The following is a 22,953-nucleotide window of genomic DNA, read 5'->3' as shown; positions in this document are numbered from 1 at the left end:
AAAGGTTTCCGCTCCAGTAAAATAGCTCACTGACCGAGCGAAAATCCTAAACTGTTCAACATTTTATAAAACTAATTTTTGACAAAATAACGAATTACATTTTATGCGTAAATTTATATGATATTCTATAATATCTAAATTTTTAGACATTTTCTTTCTTTTTTTAATAATATTTTGCGTAATATCTTGGAATGGGACGTTCTTCTATCTTATTCTATGATTTTAAATCTCTAAACGAATGAACAAATATTCTTATAGTTGCTTTTTAATTATTTCTTTATGGAATAATACATTCAAGATTTTATACAACTACGTAACTATGGAAATTAGAGCATTTTTTTCATTTCACGGTTAGCAGATATATTATCTCCAAATGAAAATGTTCAAACCTTTCTCAATTTTCATTCTAATTTAAACGTCTCTGAAGCAAAGAAATTATTAAACTAGTTAAACTTCCGAAATTATTTTTTTCTAGAACAACGAGTTAAACGTAGATTTGCAAACTGATTATACCCTATAAAATAATTTAACTCTTAAGAAAATTAAGATAACGACAAATCACGTTTGTTTCAATTCCGCTTCGTTGTCTGGTTGAGATCTACAACACAAGTTTCGATCGTAGAGCGTATTCTCGCAATGCAAATTATCGAACTTCCAATTCGGAGCAACTACATAAAATTTCCAAGTGGCGAACTCTGTGCGTTGGAAGTTCTTCGTTAATGTAGTTCCACGGTCGATGACAATTTATAGTCCCCTGTTATTGTTAATTTCATTGCATCCTGCACCCACATTGTTCAACTCTTCAGGGAGCGTTATTATGAAAGTTCAGGTTACTGGTTTCGAGACATTTAACGATGTACATTACTTTAATAACTGTAATCGCCATTACGAAATATGTACATAATTATCGATAGAAACAATTTTACTAATAAATTACTTGACCTATATTGATCAAGTGACCTAATAAAGAAGTATCGTCTCTATCGAGTAGCTTTTTTTACTTACGAAGCGTTCCTCTATAGAGTTTCATTAGGCAATAAGTTTGTAAGGATGTGCTGTAAATTATATAATCAATGACTTTCGGAAATTCTAAAATTTCCGAAAAATTTTAAAGATATTTCTATGCTAGTCGTATTACTATTAATGATAGATAATTAAGTTCGTGAATAAATTACTATCTAATTTATTGATTTCGTGGAGATTTTCGTCCAACAATTTTTTTTTACAATTTTTCTCGTCCGTCAATTTTAAATCGAGTAATGAATTTCAAAATGGCTTGATTGGATAATACGTAATTTTCGCGAAGTTGACAATTTCAAAAAGTTCTCAGCATGGGATTTTTTAAACAAAGAGCTTTTTCCATAGTTGGATACCTTGACAATATTTTTAATTAGAAAGTCGACGGTTTTGAATATATAAATTATTCAAATAATTTTAAAGTTTCTCGTAACGAATTTTTAAATATGAATGTTGAAAGCGGTTTTCTATTTTGTTTTTTAAACTTTTCAAAAGTCAATTTTTGTAACATTTTTCCTATTGCAATTTTTTAATGGATTTTTAATGGATTGAAAATTTAATAGTTAATGGACGTTCATGTATTATATTTTTAAACGTTTTTTTATACCTTCACCTTTTTTTATTATCATATATCACGTGTATTTGTTTTAAAATAATAAACTTGAACTGTACATATTAATTTACGTAAATTTCGTTAATTTTGGAATTAAAGAACATTAGAAGAATGTTCTAACTAATAATTTTTTGTAATTCCAATAATTTTAATAATGATTGTACCTTTTATATGCATAAAAAAATGTTTTAGGACAATAGAGTGCATAGCCGCAATTAGAAACATTTTATTCTTTTCATAAAAATTCTAGCTTTGTAGTACATCTGAATTACTTGTATATTTTATTTCATCCCTTGTCTCGTTTCCTCCGTGCAAAATTCTGTCGTTATTTATAGCGAGAAATAGAAACCAAGCAAAAAATTATACAATTTTTATCAACTGACCACTGTATCTTTCTATCTAACAATAAACTGCAATAAATTGTAGTCGTGTCGTATACACACAGTGGCATTGAAAACATACATAGTCGAATATTTTAGTCAATTTGCAGCGATAGCGCACTAAATCCACGACATATAAAATTATATACGTGTATGATAGCTGCGACTTTTTTATATACACATATAAATTTATATACAGTGGCTATAAAAAGTATTTGCACCACAAAATAAAAGAACTTTGCCAAAATAGATTAAATATTGAACAAGGGTAGAGTTTGACACATTTCAAAAAATAAGTGTTACGGTAATGCAACACTGAGACTATAAGAGTTAATTTGAAAAATCAATAAAATTTATATACAGTGGCTACAAAAAGTATCTGCACAGATTTTTCTTATTTTCCGATGAGGAATTTTTTTATCAAGTTGAATATTTCGTTTGCATAGTATAAAATTTCTGCAGGTACATGAATAATGAAAATTCTATTAAAAGGTATTAAATGTAGCTAATATATTTGTATCTAATTAACTAGTATCTAAATGCTGTGATTAATATAACACAACTGTAGCTAATGTATCACAATGTTATCACAAATCTACCAAAGCGTCCTGATATTTTGAACGGTAGCGTATATGGAATATTCATCGTAATATTGGTCATAGCTGTGTAACGTTTAATGGTTCGCGTAAATATTCCGATCACGGATGTCCGATTACGTCATTGTTCGATATCCACATAGATTTATAGGAATAGTGACGTCAGCTTTCGTATCGTGACCCGAATGTAATACGCGTCGAAATCGCTCAAATTTTCTGAGAAATTTTATTTTAAGAATTCCATCAGGATATCTATGCTAAATCATATTGATACAACACTGTTACAGAAATTATAACAAGTTGCGTGAAACAAAAGAAAAACAAATCTCTCATATTTCGAATAACCTTTTTGTGTTTCAAATGTGAATCGTGTTTTGGTTGGAAAAAAGAATAATACGGCTGAAACAAAATCAATTTATGATCATTTAACACGTTAAAATAGCAGTTCGAATGAAATTTAACCAATTTGTTGTTTGTCATTTAGAGCGAAATAAAAGGTTGTTAACCTTATAGGATTCACCTGTGTTATTCGTTAAATTTATTGAGTATTGTATCGGAAAGTTGAATTTTGTCAGATACGAAGAGGATGGAATTAAGGGTACAATATTTTAATAAATATTTCACATGAAAAATTTTCCAAATAAAAACACACTGAAGAGAAAATTTATAAAATAACAAAATCTACAATTTGCTAATATTTATCAAGCAAGCCAAACTACTCGATAGTATCATATTAATATTATAACACATACAAATATATGAAATATAAATATCCCTCAAAAGGTTACAAGTGTTACCCTTACCCAGCATTTATAAATGCTAATCATATAATTAAAAAATCATTTACTTATCTTGTTTATACAACAAAATTCGATTCCTTGCTAAATATTTAATATCTGACCATTTGCAAGCCATCAGAGACAATAAAGAATTTTTCAAAGAGCGATATAAAAGTGATACGATTCGGGAGAGACAGTAAGCTCGCGATTTACTAAAATTTAATATTCCTCTCTGGTAAAAAAAAAAGCAATCGAATGAAACTTTTATTAGTACCGACAGACACGAGAGTGTACCTCGAATCGTGTGTCTCGAGTAGAACTGATGCATCGTGTTACAGGAAACATGCGAGAGCGAACAGAATAGCAGTGTAAACGATTTGTACGCTTGTAACAGGCGCGGTATCGGAAACGACGACGCTCGACACCCCGACGAAAGCACCCCGTATTCCAGGATGTTATCCGATCAATATAAATTGCCGACTGGAAATGTCGCGACACATTACGTAAAGTTCAGCGATTCACGGCCGGGGCCTCCACGTGCGGATCAACCTCTCTCTCTCTCTCTCCTCGTTTAAACAAAGACCGCCAAATTGGTGATGATATTTCGCGAAATAAACGAGAATTAAAGCGATGCGACGAGAATTAAAGGGTGACGGACGAAACGGGGAAAGTGGTTGGTTTTGCGCGAAGGGGTGAAACGCCACACGCGAGAGCTCCAAAAGAGTTAACGTCGGCTCTATAAATAAAGCGAACTAAATTTAGGACGCCCGTTTTTTTCGCTCGCAACCGTTTTGTTTTTTTTTCTTCTTTTTTTTTCTCCCCAGTAAAAACGTTTGTTACGCTCGATCTGTATGGAGGAGAAACAGAGGAGATGGAGGATCGATGGGACAGAAATAGAATTTTTGTGTATCTTCGCGACACGAAATGCGACTTTGAATATCTTTGAGAGAATTTTGTAAACACGTATGTGAGTTTACGCGTTGCGTATCAAGCTTATTCAAAGTTCCAGCAAGAGATGGAAGTATTTGTACAGTTAGTTCGTTGTTGAATTAAAAGATTTCTTATATTATTATAGGTATTCAAGTATATGTAATTGTATATTATACGCAGATATTTTCGAGTAGAAACGTATATAAAAACAGGAATTAGTTTGCAAATATCTTATAACATCGAAAGAATACCTTAAAGAATCTTTGGAAGAAGCTGGGAACTATGAAACCTATAGGAGGACACGATTAGTCACTTCTTCCTCTTTTTACAGGAGAGTACTTTTTAAAATTCAATATTTCATATAAAATTCATTGTTAACTAATCTCATGTCATCAAAATTCCATAATTTTAAGGATATTGCTCCTGTCTTAATATTGAAATATTGTTTCAAAACTTCATCGACTATGCCTCTGTAGCTAACTTTTGATTCTTTTGATTTTCTCTTTAGTCATAAAATAACATTAAAATAAAAAGTCAATGAAATATCATGCTTTTTTCTGTGATCTTCACATAGAATCAAAGTTTGTTAGAAATTTATTTATCCATATCCAATAGATCGCACATAAATTATTTGTCGAAACAGGAAGCGCACTGAATATTAATTGAAACACGGAAATTAATCGATAGTACGGCAGCAATGTTTTTGTTTCGATAAAATGTTATCATTTTTTGTAAAAAAAAAACTGATAAAGCGAGAAACTTTTCGAGTCAAAGAGAATATTTCATTTTGCTTTCCGGAATATTTAAAATTTTAAATGTTGTCATTAAAAATCTGTTAAAATACTTGTTGAAATGTTTAATGTCAAAACGTTATCATATAATTCAATTAACATTTATTATTATAACTATGTAGAAAATGATAATAAGGAAAAACTAGTGTAAATGTCTATGTATAACATGCAATTACATATATTCGTTTGGTGGACGTCGATGAAGATTGGATCTGATTCGCCGTCTCTAAATCAACGATCGTGGACTTCGTTCGTATTAAATCCTGAGTCATTTGTTTGTTTGTAGCATGCACTCGGCGATAGCGGAAGGATACTAGTTAAATCTAACGATCGTCTTGTTCTATCGAACGGCCTCCACATTGGAAATGATTCAATTCATTTGCGTTTCATTAATCAAACGAAAATGCATCGTGACGCAAGCGATAAAAATTCGTAGGTTTGCAGCTGAAAGATTCGATAATCTTAACATTCCCAAACATAAATTGCGTGACTCTCAATAAAGAAATGACATTTGACCATAGAAAAATAGTTGACGCATCCATTAATAAAATAAATAATAACAATAAAAGGAAGAAATGTGACAGAAAAATCTACTTGATAAGGCGATCGTTCTTATATAATTTCAGACGTATTTTATTGTATATACTTTTAGGCACCGTTAATCAAAAATTTTAGAAATGAAAATACGGGAGTTCATTTTTCGAAGATAATTTTTTAATCAAGCTTGAATGCTTCACAAGCAAGAGATATTTCGATTGAAAAGTTCTCAATTTAGTTAATTGAAACTTTAAAATATTTAGGAAAGAGAGATGAAATATTCTCTTTGATTCGAAAAATTTCTCGTTTTACCAGCCTTTGAAGTCTATAGAAAGCTCTCGAATTTGAAGAAACTAGTTTCTTTACGTTCGTAAGCTTTCTGTTTAAGGATATTGTACGTCGAAATTATATAACAATATAGTAGAATTTTTGATATTTTAATTTAATTAATGTTATATCAAAATATAATAAATAGATATTGAAGTAAACAAGTACATAAATACAAATTTAATGAATGAATTACATAGTTTTTAAATCAGGTATTTACTGATTCTTATTTACGAATTTCTTCATTCAAAACGTTAAACACTTCAAGAAAATAAAGCTTTCACTTTGAAACTTTGAGTACGATTCAAAAAATTCTAATTTCGAAAAATCCACAAAAACCCTGCATTGTAATTTAAAAATTTTGAGGAAATCCAAAACGTTCGAAACTAGTCGAACAATTGGGAAATTTTTCATTTTAAAATTTGATCATTTAGAAAATTCTCAGCTATAAAATACTTTGGATGCAATTTTGTTTCTATCTAAAAACCTACGAGAGATTTATGTATCAAAGAACAACCTAATTGAAAAACTTCCGTAATCATAAATTGACCGAATAGAAATTTATCAATTTGAAAAGTTCTTCAACGCTATTTTCAATCTGCAATTTAAAAATATCTTCATATTGCGCATAATAATTCGACTGGTTTTATAAGATCCATGCTAAGCTGAATAATAATTTTTAACGAAGAAATTCTCAATCTGCGAAATTCTTAATTCGTTCGATAGGAAACACAAAGAGCCATACAGGAAACTATCAAATTATAAAATTATTAGCCAATACATCGTTCTGTATACTTCAATCGTATAATATACAGGGTGACTAATAATTTCCTTTGCTCGTGTTTAGTAAAAATGCGATAATATTCAGGAAAAATTCGTTGATAAACTTCTTCCAGTAAAACAAACGAATGTGTTCGTACAAATGCCACGATGCGACATTTCTCCCAGTTCACATGGACTTGTTTTTTATTCGTTGATCTCTGGGCGGAAGATACGACGATGCATCAGAATATGATATTAGAGCGTAATTGAGATGCACAATAAAAATCGCATCGGCACTTTCCTTCTTCGACAGATTCTGGGACAACGCGACCATTGTTCGCTATTGGCTATTAGAAAAATCCTCGATTCTGTTATCTGAATTTCTCAAGTTTAATTGTCGATCGAAGATAGGAATACAATTCACGAGGAAATAAAGCTTGAGGGAGAACATTTCCATAAAAAGGAATTAATAAGAAACTAGAAGTAATAAGAGAAATCTTTCCACGTTACGTCTTAGTATTATTTATTATTCATAGTGTCTCGACGTTTATGCTACGAACAAGACGAAGTTGAAAATACAGAGTAAACCGTTTTCGTTTGTGACTTCGTTCTCGGGAGAAACGAATTTGAAAATTTGCTTGCTTCGTATTGAATGTCATTCATATTTGGACGTAGTATACTGTTTATAGAGAAAATAGAAAAATACTATCGATTAGTATATAGGAAAGTAGATAGTTTCGTTTACAAAGGCTACGAGTTTAAATTACTGGTTCTCCACTTCCGGAAAAATATCAGCGTCATTCGACACCGCGTCACTTTGTCTAATTTTTCCTCGGCCTTCTAACGTTTCAAAAAACATGACGTAAAATGAGAGTGATTACGTAGAATATATTGTAAGTAGGCGTACGTGTATGTGTATTGTTTAAAAATTTAGGTTATTTCTGATATTCGCTATCTATGACAGAAATGCAGATCAAAGCTAATTTAATTCGCTACATTTGTCTTTATTCTATCGTTCGTATTCGTATATTTATCGTTCTTCGTTTTATCGGACAAACATAATATTTACTGAATAAGATTAAAAAAAAAAAAAAAATAATTCGCCGAAATATAACGGAAAAAATTACATGGTTTATTTAAAAAAAAGGTAATTTTAAATTCACTGCGAAAAAGAAAAGTATTTTCAAAGATGATTATTAACTTTATACTTAACCCATTTAACGTAGTTCAATTTTACATAATTAGATAGATAACTCTATTTTCCTGCTTTTCGTCCTTGGAAAGAGGGTTGCCACGTGGTCGTACCTACGAAATCAATATACGTATATATACAACATACATCGACACAATACTTTAAAGACAGTTCCAATACTTAGCATACTTTTAATTATAGTTATTTAATTTAATTATAGAATAGGATAATTTTAATTACTTTGATTTTATTAGATTATCGTAAACGTGATAAGAAAACGATGTAGAACATTCTATATTTTATTGATCTAGATATAGTTTTCTAAATAGAAAATCGAAAGTTTCAAGCTCAGTAAATATGGCCAACTATACTAAAATTTTAATAATCTTAGACTGTGTAATTTTTCAAGAAATTTTTGCAAATTTTTCTTTATCGTTTTAACTGTTTTGATACTATATTATTGTATAGCGCCTTAATGCTATATTGTAAATATTTAAAGTAACCATTTTTCACAGGACGTGAATGAGAAGCTCGTTTAAATTTAGTGTGTATTCATTACATAATCTAATGGTAGCATAATGAGGCTATCAAACGTTACTTGACCTTTTTATTACATCTTTATTATAAAAGAATTTGCTACGTAGATAACGCACAACGACGAGGGAAAAAAGAGCGCGGAAACAGTTGAGCAAAAATTGACAGAATTGATACTGTCGTAAGCGATTAGCATTCTTCCCGATAACCGTTGATATCATGCTTACATGAAAAGAGGAATATCGAGAATCAAGAAAAAGAAGTACAGACCCGATACAAAATCTCGGATTAGAAACGACAAAAGCCCAAAACTACGAAATGAATTGTGTAAAATAAAATATGAAGGAATTATATCGATACATAATATAAACATAGAAAACGACGAAATGTGCAAAATGTTAAAATATTACAATCTAAAATTTTTAACGCTCATAGTAAACATCAAATTGATAAAGATAATTTTCTATCATTTTATAGGAATATAAACTACTTAATATACAGTTTAACCTACTCGCGCATAATAAAATTATGATGTTTAAAACGATTAAAATAAATAAAACGAATATAAAGAAAGTATTCGAAAAGAACAAAATTGAAATAAGTAGAATATTTACGTATACGGATATGTATCGCCTAAACTAAAGAAAGACATATCGAATACTCTGAATTTTTTAGATTCTCAAATTTTTTACTGCGCAATGATCGTTTCTTTTACGTATATTTTACGCGTTACTTCATAGCCTCATCCTTAATTTAAGCAGATTGAACAAAATTAGCAAAGATATCTCACTCAAAAAATAGTAAAAATAATTTTGTAGTTATTGTAATCCGTATCTCTCCATGTAACTTTTATTCGATTTATTGCTCCCGCGTTTCTACCGTTTTAGTTCGATATCTTACTTATAACTATAACTTTACTTTTTATTCGAGAAATTTCCTAAAATGGATGCATGTCGTTCGCCAAGAAATAATCTGATACTCGTGACTTTAACAGTGTGCCATCGTTCTCCATTTTCATACTCTCTTTTAAGCTCGACGCAAGGGTGACCAAATGATCACATTCCATGCACCGTGTACATCGGTTACGCTCGTTCACCGGCGTGTAATCAAAAGGTACAAAGGAGCTGGTGTTGCTGTTTGTTTGGTGTCCCCTCAAAAACGCGGTAACACACAGGATACGCAACACGATTTTCAACGATACGTCCACGCGTTCCTTTGATCGCGGAACAACCTGTTCGTGGATGGAAATCCACAAAGAGGAAAATATACGCGGCGATCCTCGAACGGAAGGGTCATTGAAGGATCATCGAGGATCGATCGACGAACGAAAATTGAATAATTCTCATCGACGAATAGAGATCCACTGGAATGATTGTTATTTGAGATCGATCGTTGTCGTCTACGATAAAAGTACTCGAACATTCGCTTATCTTTGGCAAGATTGTATTTTAATCGAGTTACTGTGTATGAAATGTTATTTAACCGAACTTCGAATTTGAGAAGCGACGATAGATACCGCCTATCGGACTTTAATTACCGTGTGCTTTCAACAAGCTGAATGGAAATCTCAAAAAGGATCCATAGCACGTTTTGGCCACAGTCGAATTAACAGTATAGTTCTAGTATAGCTGTCGATCATTTTACTACATGCGGGTTGCAGATATTTCGTAAGAAAGCGGTGTAACGTTGAACACAAGAAATACACTGGATGTTTGAAAGTTATGAAAGAGTGTAACTTAAAAATCCCAAAATCTGCTAAATGTTCTTGTTCGAACTCTTAATCTCGTTGTCAGCTGTTTCGATTCGTTAAGTTCAGAGTAAGAAACAAAAAGAGTGAGTGAAATAAAAACGAAAATATATGGATCTTTTTAATTATTTATAAATAATTAACATTCATCTTTTTTAACACCTTCCATAGTCCTGACTGTGTAACGCTCTATCGAAAAGAAACTCGTTTTCTATAGAAGTTTAATAAAGTTTCCGAGATGAAGAAGAACTCCGAATGGACTCTCGACTCGAATGGCATTTTTCCATTTTTCTGGATGGAGCAACGGTCACGGTGTTATCACTTCTAAGCTTGTTACACGCAGCTTATTAATAACAAAGTTGGTCGCATGTTAATTCTATTCGAGTTCGATTTTCACGTAACACGCTAAATGAGGCTACAAGTTTATAAATCAAAATCATAGGCGAGATATCGGAAAATAATTCTTTTCGGGGAGTCTTTTACATGTACTCGGCGCATGCTCCAAAATATAAAAGGTTTTTCTTTATTACTTTCAAGTTAAACGAAATATTAGAAATATTTAAGGTAAGGTTTTTTGACGAATACGCTGCGGATATTTAGAAAAATTTGAATATGCAAAGACGAAGAAGTCATAAAGAAAATGACAAAATTTCTCGAAATGGTATTATGGATACGACATTTCAATTGTTATGGAATCTATATATTAGGTTGTCCGAAAAGTATCTTTCAACGTGTTTTTTACAACAGTGCACCTTTATACGTGAAACCAAGTCTGTGAAATGTCGCAGTGTTTATCTCAACAGAATAAAATAGATCGTACGTAATATAAAACAAAAAACGTTGTGCGTCTATTATTTCCTCATACAACGAAAGAAACTTTTCGGACAACCTAATAATATAACTTACCTTTATCGTTACAAAAGATGGTGTTTTATCTTTTCACCATTCATATCACTCACCGTTTCAATTTCTCCGTATTTCGATGCTTTGCTTTCTTATTTAATTCGTTTTCGATTTTCAATTTGTACCACATCATGTAGCAACCATTCTCGATTAGCAAATATGTAGCAGACCCTCGGCAAACATACGAAACGCGCATTATCAAAACAATATTCTAGATACCGACGATACCAGAGAGCAACGTTAAGTGTAGAGAGCCCCATCTGATAGCCGGAATATGTTAATGACGCGTCGACCGGCAAAGTCATGCACGGATTGTGCGCAGTGACATTTTTGAATAGATTGAAATTGGGGTGACATCGCTCCAATTTGTCCTCTTACGCTTTACTAAATCGAATCATTTCAAACATTTTGATCGTGTCAACAAATCATATCAACTACAGAGGCAGCGATTTCGTGGTGCAGGTGAAACCAAGGAGATCCTGTGGCTCAAAATACGAGAAAAGTTAAGAATAATGATATTACGTTGGAGATTTTATATTTTAGAAAATCGTGTTCGAAAACTTCGATTCCTCCAAGTTACACATATGACCAGGCACTTTGTACATTTAAAGTATATTTACTTTAAAAACGGTCTTCTTAATCGACTAAAATTACAAACTTTTGTTCACCATATCGTAGAGTTGGTAGTTGGAAAACATGGCGTTATCACGATGCGTTTGCTAGTTAAAGTCCGTGTTACTTTCCACAATGTCGTCGTTGTTACTATAAACCAATGATTAATTCGTTTACTGACAATTTTCCATTCAAATCTGTCTTGTATCGTTGTCTCGTCCAATTATCTGTCGACGTGTTTACGTATTGAAACTTCACGCATTCAATTCTCGACGAGATTGCTACGAGTAATCTTGTTTTCCCATTAAAATCAACATAGACAAGTAGAGAATTTTCAGATATGAATTTTCGAAGAATTTGATACATGTGTTGAAGTTTACTGTACGATGAATGTACATTTATATCAAATTCATATTAAAATTTCACAGAAACATTATTTCATAAACGTCAAGATTAATAAAATTAAGTGGAAATTCTGGACGCGTAATTTCGATATTCAGACCGATGATTATTAAAAATCTTGGGTCATCGGAAGATTGGATTCATTTTGGTCGCGTGTAGTACAAGGTATTTCTGAGTCACTCGCTTATATAACGTTTCAAACAAATTGTACATTCAGTGTCGCACAGTATAGTAGAAATCTTTTTTGTACGACATGTACATACTTGGTAGATTTAATTATTAGAATATTATAAATACGTATAGTGGCTCATAAAAGTGATAGAATACTTACGTTTGAACGTATTGTTTATATAAAACATTTTATAATTTCATTAACCTGAGAAAACGATTATATTGATAAAATTTGTAAATGTTTATAGGAGTTACGAGATACTGCAAACATGTATTTAGTAAGAAAACAATGTACATGGTGAATAGCCATTACGACTCTATAAATACATCTCTGCAAAATAAAAACACTGTACCTATTGTATTTCGTTTTTTACTGAATTTTATTTAACCTGAGATATTAAAAATCTACTCGTCAAATCAAAATAAACTTGTAATAGCACAATTTTAGGAGCAACAAAATTTAGATTATTCGTCACATTGAATAGGAAGAAAAAACAAAGATATGAAAAGAACCTTGGAGTTTTTCTTTTATTACTTTATTCATCTATCACTATATTCATGTATAATTCATATTATTTAGTTGATTTTTTTTTTTTTTTTTTTGAAGAGAACCGAAACACTGCGACGTGGATGACATGGACGCCAAACGAGATGGAGATACAGAACAATTTTCTAGCGAGGTTTACTGTTTCGAGCGTAATTGCATTGTACCCAGTTGGAGAAGCCGGAGAATCGTCGAAAGAACGACGTTAATCTTCGGCTAAAAAATATTCGGTTAAAGGCGAACTTTTTGCATTAATTCAACTTTAATTAATTTACAAAAGGCTTCATTTAACATTATGTACCTTTTCGCCGGGTTTTGTCTTTCCTTCCTTTTTCTTTCTCATCTTCTTTTTTGTCTTTTCCAAGAGAAAGACGTTCACTCGTCTCGAAGTAATTTGAATGCATCGAGGAACGAGATAAAAATGTAAGTTTAACTTTCTCCGACTAAGACAAAATTTCGTTGAGCTTTCCGTATAATTTGACTTTAATTAATTTATCAAAGCTGCTATTCAACATTGGCTTTTTCCCTCTTTTTTCTCTTATTTTTTCGTCCTTTTTTTTTAATGTCGGTTTGAAAAGAAATAATTACGTCTGCGTACAATTTCAAGGTAGCGGTAGGCGAAAGGACGATGAATTTAGTCTCGTTTAGGTCTAAAACCTCGTGTAAAATACGCTTGGCTGGCCGCGTCTCTACACATTAATTTTCATTTCTTTTGATTCTAAGGATGCCCTTCGCGTTCCTTTCAACGAAGCTCCGAGTTATCTTTCATGTATAGAGGAGTCAGAAATTTTATTACTTCATTTATTTTGCGACATGTCTCAGTGCGTGACGTCTCTCATCATCGCCTGATTTTATCGTAATAATACATAAGAATATTCTATCGTGTTGCGATGTAAATTAGTTGACACGAATTGAATAATAGAGATCATGAGTGGCTCTTCAAAATTTATAAAAGCTATTTTCCACAAATTTGAGGAATGTCTGATACCCTGTGCTAAATCACAATTTAATTTTTCTTGGGGCTATTAATAAAATTATATTACAATATCGTATAAAAATATTCTATTTTGCTGTCGTATAAATTAATTAAAATATAGATCTATTATTCGCACACAATAATTTTCGTAGATTTAAAAAATATATCATGGCCTGTATTGATCAATGCAAATTGTATAATCTTGTACAAGAACATTCTATTGCATTATAACGTAAATTAACTTAAAATGTAAATAAAGATAAAAGCTGAATGTTCGTGTATGTTTATCTGAAAGTAAATGTTTCAATGATTTTGGACGACCATTGGGAAAATCAATCTTATCAGAACACAAGTCAGTACTCGTAGCAAACAAGATTAGCGCAGGTCGGAACTATCGTTTATCGTTTTGTTTGGAAACGAGTCATTCATTAAATTCTATGAAATAACTTTATCGTAATAGTCACAATCAAGTACCATTTCTAAAAGATCTGCTAAAGGATCTAACCAGCCCTTTGTAACGTTACAAAAGAAAAAAATGACTCGATAAGAAAGCCACGCGCATACTACCCTTTAAAGTACTCAATTAATTCTCATAAAGATTCCAGTTAACAATACTTTGCAATTACTTGGATAATAAACTATATCGTTGCGTTACAAAGCAAATAACCATTGCTACAAATGAACGACCCACAGTATCCCGAATAATATACAGGGTGTTTCTAATTTTTCCAGACAAATTACATAGACACAGTACGATGAATAGCAAGTGCTAATTATGCAGTTTAGTTGCTTTTTCCAATGTTAGCTATTTTCATTCGACCCAGGAGTGTTTTTACCTTAAATATTGAAGTGATTTTCATAAAATTGGAAGGGAAAAACATTATTATAATTCTCCCGCATAATTAATCAAATAATCCACCAATGATCCTCCAGCAATTTTCTACTCCGAAATAACAAAATTTATTCCGCCTGAAACGACCAGGCAATCTACTTCCTCTACCCCGATCCGCCATAAAATTCCATCCCACGGAACACCTGCACCCCAAAACCGTCTACCAAAGCCACCTAAATCACCCATTACGATCATTCCCCGATCTCCTTCGTTGCCAATAAAAACACCTAAGACCTCGTTCATTCATTCGAACAGTGCACAAGAGAATAACAAACGGGTGACGAATAGCAAGTACCACAAGGCATATGCCGAAGACGGTATGATCAGCTGTTCGAAAGGCACAAAGGATATTCTCGACTTGATTGTCGACGTGTGTAATGTCAGGTAAATTGCTTAGATGTTTAGACATTAGACATCAATCGAGTGATTCGCTTCGTCTGTTTTGTCTATTCAGTTTGTTCATTCATTCACAATTACGTAGGTGTTTCCTTAATCGACCTACACACATTGAAATATAATATGTCGCGAAAATATTTGAACACTTATAGTAGAAAATTCTCTTTTATGTGTATATCATGCTTGCTATATAAAATGATTTTGAACGATTATATTGGCAAGATTTGAAACCAATCTGAAATTGAAAAAAATATAAAAATTACAAGATATAGTAAAAAGTTAGTATACGGCATGAGTAGTCATCATATCATCTTGAATATGTAACAAGTGTTAACGATAATTTTGCTGAATATCGGAGCCTATTGATACAGGCTATCCCAACAATCATGCTACACTAACAAAAGTGACAAATTTTCAAACTCGTTTTTCTCGAAAAGGAAACGTTGCATGAAAAAATTTTATTCTATATGTAGTAACTCATGGATCTTAGAGTAAGGACAAGTAATGATGTTTTATTTAGAGTTTAATGTAGTTTAATAAGCGATACTCAATAACAAAAGACCGATTACAATATCGTCGTACGTCTTATTATCATACTATCCCGCTCCTCTACTTACACTCTCTGACTTCCCGATTCACACTCCGTGACCTCTCAACTCACACTGCGCTTCTCCACTCGCATTCTCTCCGCTATAGAGCAAATGCACAGACTGGTCAACGAAATAATAATAGCACTGGAAAGCAAGCAATACCGTACAGCCTTCTTTATGGACATAGAGAAGGCATTCGACAAAATAAACCACAAATGCTTTCTACAAACAATCAGGAAACAATTCCCGGAACAAATATACCAATTAATAAAATCCTACTTAAGCAGCAGAACCTTTGTAATAAAAATCAAGGACACATACTCCGAAGTCAAAGACATCAAGGCAGGGGTTCCGCAAGGAAGCGTCTTAGGACCAATATTATACACACTATACACGGCCAACATACCAACGACTACCAATAGCAAAATACTGACATTCGCAGACGACACAGCGGTACTAGTCAGGCATAGTAACCCTGTAACAGCAGTCAATGCAACCATATTACATTCACACTGCGAAAACAGATACCACCAAACATCTTTCTTAACGGCACGCGCATATTACAAACAAGGCAAATCAAATACCTAGGACTCCACATAAATATTCAGTGCAATATTCAGTAAAGTTCGTTACGTGTTATAATTTTTTATTTTCAATAGATAATTGTTGAAACTTTTTCGCGATTTCTATGAAATAAATAGCTACCTCAAATATCCTACAAGATCTATGTATATTTTCAGAAATTTTTCAAAACCAGTACCATGATTTTCAATCGTAACAATCGAATGTCAGGGAGAACAATGAAATTTGAGAATGTTTCATATATAACACACATATTCATAAAACGTGTCCACATCTTGCTTGATCTGAGATATGTAAAATCAATTCGTCTACATAAATTACGAATAAACTTGTCGTAGCAAATATCAGAAGAAACTCAAGGTTATTTGTTACTTTGGAAAAAAAAGAGGATACAAAGGTATCAATTTTCCGAATGTCCAGTTGGACAAATTGTAAAGTACAAATTAAATAATGATAATAAAAAAAAGAACAAAGGTACCAAAGAAACATCAAAATTCTCTTCTCTTTCACCGTGTAATAGTTTTTTCTTTTTTTCGAGAGAGAGAGAGAGAGAAACCGAAACACTGTAAGTGAAAACCAAACGAGGTGCAAAAGTTCAAAATAATTTCCCAGCGGGACTGTATCTCAGTAAGTGAATACTAGTAGAAAGTCGAACCCGAAGTGTTTTAACGAAACCTCAAAGCCGATGGATCGCAACATGTTACAGCGTGTGTAAGCCACTTTATGCGACCTGCCACGGGGTCTCGTTATCTCAGTGTCAGCGTGACGAATGGAGCACACACGAACCGTATGCCAATGTCCAGCAGCTTGGTCAAGTGGTAAAGTGCGAGAGGGGGGCCGCAAGAGCATAAAAGCACGGACGAAGAAAAGCGTCCATGCTTTTGTGGTGTTTCTCCCGTGGTCGCATCTCCCGTGCCCCAGGCTGATATACATTGTGCGACAGTGCGAGACTTATCTGCCTACTAGGACAGCGATCATGGGACATCCACCTCGACTTAGGAAAGCGACCCTCGTTTGCCTCTTATTTCTGTTCGTGGTTACCGAATCAGCATGTAAGTACCACTTATAATCTTATCTTCAATGCTTACTGCAACCAAAATTCTCCGGTTTATCCAAGAAGCGTATAATTTTCAAACTTGAATACTTCATGCATATTTCTGCATAAATTTTTGCGTGAGAGCATGATGTAAAGAACGTAGATCCGGAACAGCTTCGTCATATTTTCGTTAGAAAATTTCTAAATTGTGAAAACAAATACGAGTGTTCGGATACTCGACTGCCTACATTACAGTTAATTAAGGGAACGAAAATTGTCTTTATTGGATTCATCATTCTCTATAGTAATTCCTGTATTTCATTGACTCTTAGTTGTTTAAATCTTTATTTTTGTTCTATTTTTCTGAGGTGTCTTTTAAACGTTATACTTACGAGTCAATTGTATAATATAATAAAAAGTATGTAAAACTGTAGTTTTACAAAATATGTATAGTAAAAAATGTACAGTAATACAAAACCATAGTAATATTTGTATATTTTTCATACCGTTGGAATCTCAGAATGTGTTAGTTAGAAAATTAGATGTATGAATGTAAGGGTCACAGCTTGTATAAATGGAGTTTAAACAAGTTAGAAGTCTACTGTATTGAGTTGTGTTAGAAAGTTGATGTTTTGAGGTTGTAATAATGTATTATTGAGACTGAACAATCGAAAATAGGATTAGCAATGGAGACGTTAGGATTTCCTCGAAAGTAGCTAAATTAGGAAGAGAATGTTGTAGTTTCGGGATATAACTGGAACTTCTTTTAAAAGTAATTTTCTCTATGCACTCTCTCATAGTCAACTTTTTCACATTTTTGTCGCCTACACATTGTGATATATTATTTGATCTTTGCAACGCAATATTTTAATTAAAGATTAAAATTTTTTAGCGTTCATGTGCTTATGCGCGAATCATAAGAACTAAATTCTGGTGAAGATAGGTAACGAAACAAAGACCAGCGGTAGACTCTTTTTTTTAAATAAAGAGGGGCAAATGTGAACATGTGTATACATTCGAAATGAAATGAGAAAGCTCGTAGAATAAATTTATAATATCCTATACTTTTAAATTATTATTTCATATAAATAACTGTCTGTAAAATAGTAATATAATCTTATCGGAGAGAAATATGAAGCCTCGATGAAACAAAAACGAACGACAAGTATTCTCTTTTATCTCTAAAATGGCCTTTTTGCGAGACGACGAATTAGGAGATAAATGACACGCTCGCGTTAACCAAAGTTTCTCGGGGTCTTCTGTGACTCTCAGAAGGGAAGAAACAACGACTCTTCTTTGTCATAAAAACGGTTCCTTTGGAGCAGGATATTTCAGAAGAAAGAAGATAGCACATCTTCGTTAGAACTTAAGTCACTTTCTTCCGTTAAGAAACTCTTTTGTTGGGAATGTGCTAAAAAATTGGATGTCTCAAAACAGTTTTCCTTTGAATGGAAGTAGCTCGTTTTAAAACATTCTTAAAGATTCCTTTCTATATGAAAATTTGTTATCCTTTCATATAGAAAATGATAGAACTATCTTTTCGTTGAACTTTTACTGAAAAAGTTCACGATATCGGAATTGCAAGAATAAACACATATATCGCAATCTTTTTTATCTCAAAGAATGATAATTATTTTTACAAATTTCAAAACTTATTTATTAAAAAAAAAAAAAAAGAAATGTTCAGAAATAAGTAGATTCGTTTAAAAAGAAAAAATTATGTACATTACAGTTGAATTATGATATAACATAAATAATTGATGAATCGGGGGCAAAATTCATGGAATTGGATGATATCGAACTCCTGAATATTCCATATATTTTCGACAAGCGATAAAAGACATATAAATATAAACAGATAAAACCCATTGCTCTTTTTTTTAAGTATTTCGATGATATTAATATCATTTTAGACACAAAATTTTAAGAAATACTCTTTCCTGAATCGAATTATTCGTGGAAATATCTTCCATTCGAGATATATGAAAGGAAGAAACCAATGACAACAAAACTGGTTCGATCAACTAGTTATCTAGCTTGCGAAATAGTTAGCATAAGCTCTTGTAAGCGTTATCTAACTCGCAGATTAGCAATATGTATTTGGCGAGTCTTTCTTTTTATCGTTAAAAGCTATAATCATTAAGAAATCGTAATAGAATTTTAACCTCTTGGGACCTCTTAATTTCTTTGAAACTTTTTTAATTCGAAGACTTGTTCGTTATCGAACGAATCTCGATAGCTCGAAAATCGAATTGAATTTCAATATTTTAATCGAAATTATAGTATTTCAAATCGGATTACTTAATGGTTCCTATTCAATTGTAATTTCACTGTCACTGCAAAAGATGGATTAATGTTATTTAAGAATTTATAACAAGGTTAACGTAACAACAGGTCAAATTACTTCTGCGACGTTATACAAAATTCCATACACATTCGCATATCTTATCGTTGCTTTTTTCCATTTCTTCTTCGTTTGAATTAAATTTAACCTCGTCTTGTCGAAATAAGATGACAGTCATTTTCTTCGTTAGGGAACTTTTCTAGATTATGTTATGATTTTTCAACTTAACAACGAGCCCCGTGGAAATGCAGTTTCTTATTTTAATTTACGGATGAAGAGACCCGTAACTAAACTTAAACTTTCATAAATACATCCGCAATGTTTATAAAGTTTCTTCCATACTAAAATACATTACCATAATCAGATTGTAATATACATCAGCATCATCAATCCTCCATAGGAAAATGCCGAGATTTCATTCTTGAATTTGTCTTTAGAATTTTTATCCTCATTTGTATGTCTTATTTTTTATATTCCAATTTCACTTTCGTTTTATCAAACAAAAGCTTTCAATAATTCAACTTAGCATAAAATTGAAACAGGAAATCACGCAGTTCCCAGACCACTGTCGACGCGATGGAACGTGCTTGATTGTATCGGTACCTTCCGCGAGTGCCATGCACAGTGAGAGTTAGAACAAGAGAAAGTGTAATAGTGTTAGTGACAACGGGATAGTGATGGTGATCCCACCACTGACACGCGATTTATCACAGGCACGTGCATACATACACTCGTCTGTATAAACACACACAAACAGAATCCCTGAGCACAGTAATCCTCCGACAGCTATCCGCACACTGAAAATTCAAACTCGCAACGGAACAGAACCAAAATCATCCTACGCAAACGCCATGAAACATGAATACGATCCGTAACATCGCACTGAAACGAACCACTGGAAGCTATCGCACAACACCAATAAACAGTATACCCTTCGAAGCTATAAAAACCTCACTAGAGAACGAAGAAGAAAGCACGTGAGCCTAAAATACGCTGCTAAATTATCTTCTACCCCAAACAACCCCTACAATGACGTAACTACACGTGGATACGCAGACCTATAGGACAAAAAGACCAAAAATGCCACACCCTTTCTCCATATCAGCATATCGAAAATATTCGAATATAACTGAAGGTACACATCGATAGCGGTTATAACGGGCAGCTACGGAAAATTAGCACCCTGGGTCGTAAAGATCCCCCAAATAAACACGAGTCTAACAAAAATAACAATTAACATAGAGCATAAAATTGGATTTTCCAGCTTAGACAATAAATACTCTTATCACAATGAAACATATATCGATGCATGAAAAACAGACCAGTTACATTCGGTTTTATTTGCAACGACATAACCAGAAAACAATAACTTCCTAAAGCCACGTCTGCTTTTACAGTTGAAGCATATGCCGTCCTCGGATCCCTCAAATAGATACAAAGAAATAGCAATCATTATACATAATATACTGACTACAATGACATGAGTTTAATGAACGTTATAGGGGAAAATAATAAGAACGAACGCGAAATCATAGGAAACATCCAAGAGACTTACAAAGAATTTAACAAGGATGGCAAACGCGTGATTTTTACGTGGGTTCCATTTCACCAAGGCCAAAGAGGCAACATTCCTTCCAGCGAACGAAACTGCGTATGAAAATCTTGCCATCTCGCTGCACGTAACCGGAAAAGAAGAATGAAACAGAATATTGACCAAGTCAAGAGAAACGAAAAACCACGACATTGTAGAGAACTTTTAGCGACAAAGGTCCACCCACAATATGACTGAAAAGGAAAGAGCAATTGTGACAATGCAGGCTCACTGCAGGATGCTGCAAAATAATACATCAACACGTACTGGAAAAAACGGAATTAACCTTTTACAGCTTGCGTAACCAAACTTTGACAACCAACTACTATTGTTCGACTGTAAAAAATACAAAAACCAAAGAGCGAAATACAAATTGCACTCATCGCGTAATCTCGATGTCGCAAGCCCACGTAACAAGTAGTTTAAACTTCCTAGAGGATAGAAAGCTGTATCAAGAAATACGTATAATTTTCCAATCTAATGAGTGGCTAATGACAAAGAAATCATCATTCGAGGCGACGGTAAACACGCAACAAAAGAGAGTGGAGAAATCACGCGTATATTAACAATTTAACAAATTTTCGAACTTGAGGAATTTTTTAATAACGAATAAATTATATCAACTATAGTACTTTCTACTACTAAAGATAAAAATGCTTGAAACTTCACTTAATTACAACTTAAATTCTTGAAAATAACCTGAAACTGAATTTAAGTTACATATCGTACTCCCCAAATTTTTTAGTTTCTCTTTTTTTTTTCTTAAATGTTTGAATAATAAAAGAATCCTAAGATTGATTTGGAAACAACGTGAAAAGTAGAATCAGATCATGGTACTTCTGGAATTTAAAAAATCTCAGAAGAATGAAAACGTACGAATAGCAAAAAAAACAACTTTAGAAACAGACCTAAATCACCGTGCATGCTTCTTTCGCTTGCTGCGAACTTGCAAAGTGAAAACGAACTCGGCGCTGAAAACCGGAACTTCCTCTCTTCAAGAGAAAGAAAAAAGAAACGGAGCTCGCACACTATCCATAGACAAGCAAAATATCTTTCGTTTTTTTCTAACGACGTGATAAACAACGTCTCCGCGTCCCATCACGATCCATCAATTTTTCAAGTCGCCATACGGCCGACGGGTGTCTGCTACGTAACTCCATATACCCGAACTCGAAACTCGTTACACCGTCGTGAAACTTTTTCCCAGGCCCATTACCACGTTGATAACGTGACGAAGATAAAGGCAGGCAGAAAAACAGAGAAAGTGTGTAGGGGAGACGGTGGCGAAATATTTTTTAACAGGCTGATAAATTGAATTTATGCGAGAAAAGCATCAGGGGCGAGTCACAATGGGGTGAGGAGTCACCCTCACGTCACAACAACATTCCGTTAGAAGTTTGTTCAGTGTGGCTCAGGCCACCTCTAAAATGCATGGAACTACCCCTTTGCAGTCCCACAGGAATTCTGTGTAGACCAGGTAAATAAGTTCCACCCTCGCAGATACGTATCTCGCATAAAAGTTTTCGTGGAAACGCAGGGTATCCAGGGTAGGGACGCGTCTAAGGTGTTTTTTCGACGATACCACGGTTCGACGAACTGTATACAATTTGAATGAGAATACGGTATAATACGGTCGTATATTAAAATATACAGCGAAATGTGCGGTATATGAATTAATAGGGAAACACGACTGTTCAGAGAATAGCAAA

At 33.1% G+C, this 22,953-nt stretch overlaps 2 protein-coding genes across 2 annotated transcripts in view; one reads left to right on the top strand and one right to left on the bottom strand.

The window, feature by feature from the left end:
• The window catches only part of jeb (low-density lipoprotein receptor domain-containing jelly belly protein), a 106,777-nt gene that overhangs the window by 65,101 nt on the left and 18,723 nt on the right, over window positions 1–22,953 (bottom strand). The window lies entirely within an intron of this gene.
• apolpp (retinoid- and fatty-acid binding glycoprotein apolipophorin) overlaps window positions 17,147–22,953 on the top strand; it is a 46,685-nt gene continuing 40,878 nt past the window's right edge. Inside the window, exon 1 of the mRNA XM_033346903.2 lies at window positions 17,147–17,325. Within this exon, the coding sequence (XP_033202794.2) occupies window positions 17,250–17,325 (76 nt within the window). The 5' untranslated portion in view covers window positions 17,147–17,249. The remainder of the gene's footprint in view (window positions 17,326–22,953) is intronic.

Source organism: Bombus vancouverensis, chromosome 13 (assembly GCF_051014615.1).
Source record: "Bombus vancouverensis nearcticus chromosome 13, iyBomVanc1_principal, whole genome shotgun sequence".
In the NCBI taxonomy this organism is placed as follows: Eukaryota; Metazoa; Arthropoda; class Insecta; order Hymenoptera; family Apidae; genus Bombus; species Bombus vancouverensis.
Note: the sequence above shows the minus strand (reverse complement) of the source record. Positions and strands in the feature narration are given on the sequence as shown.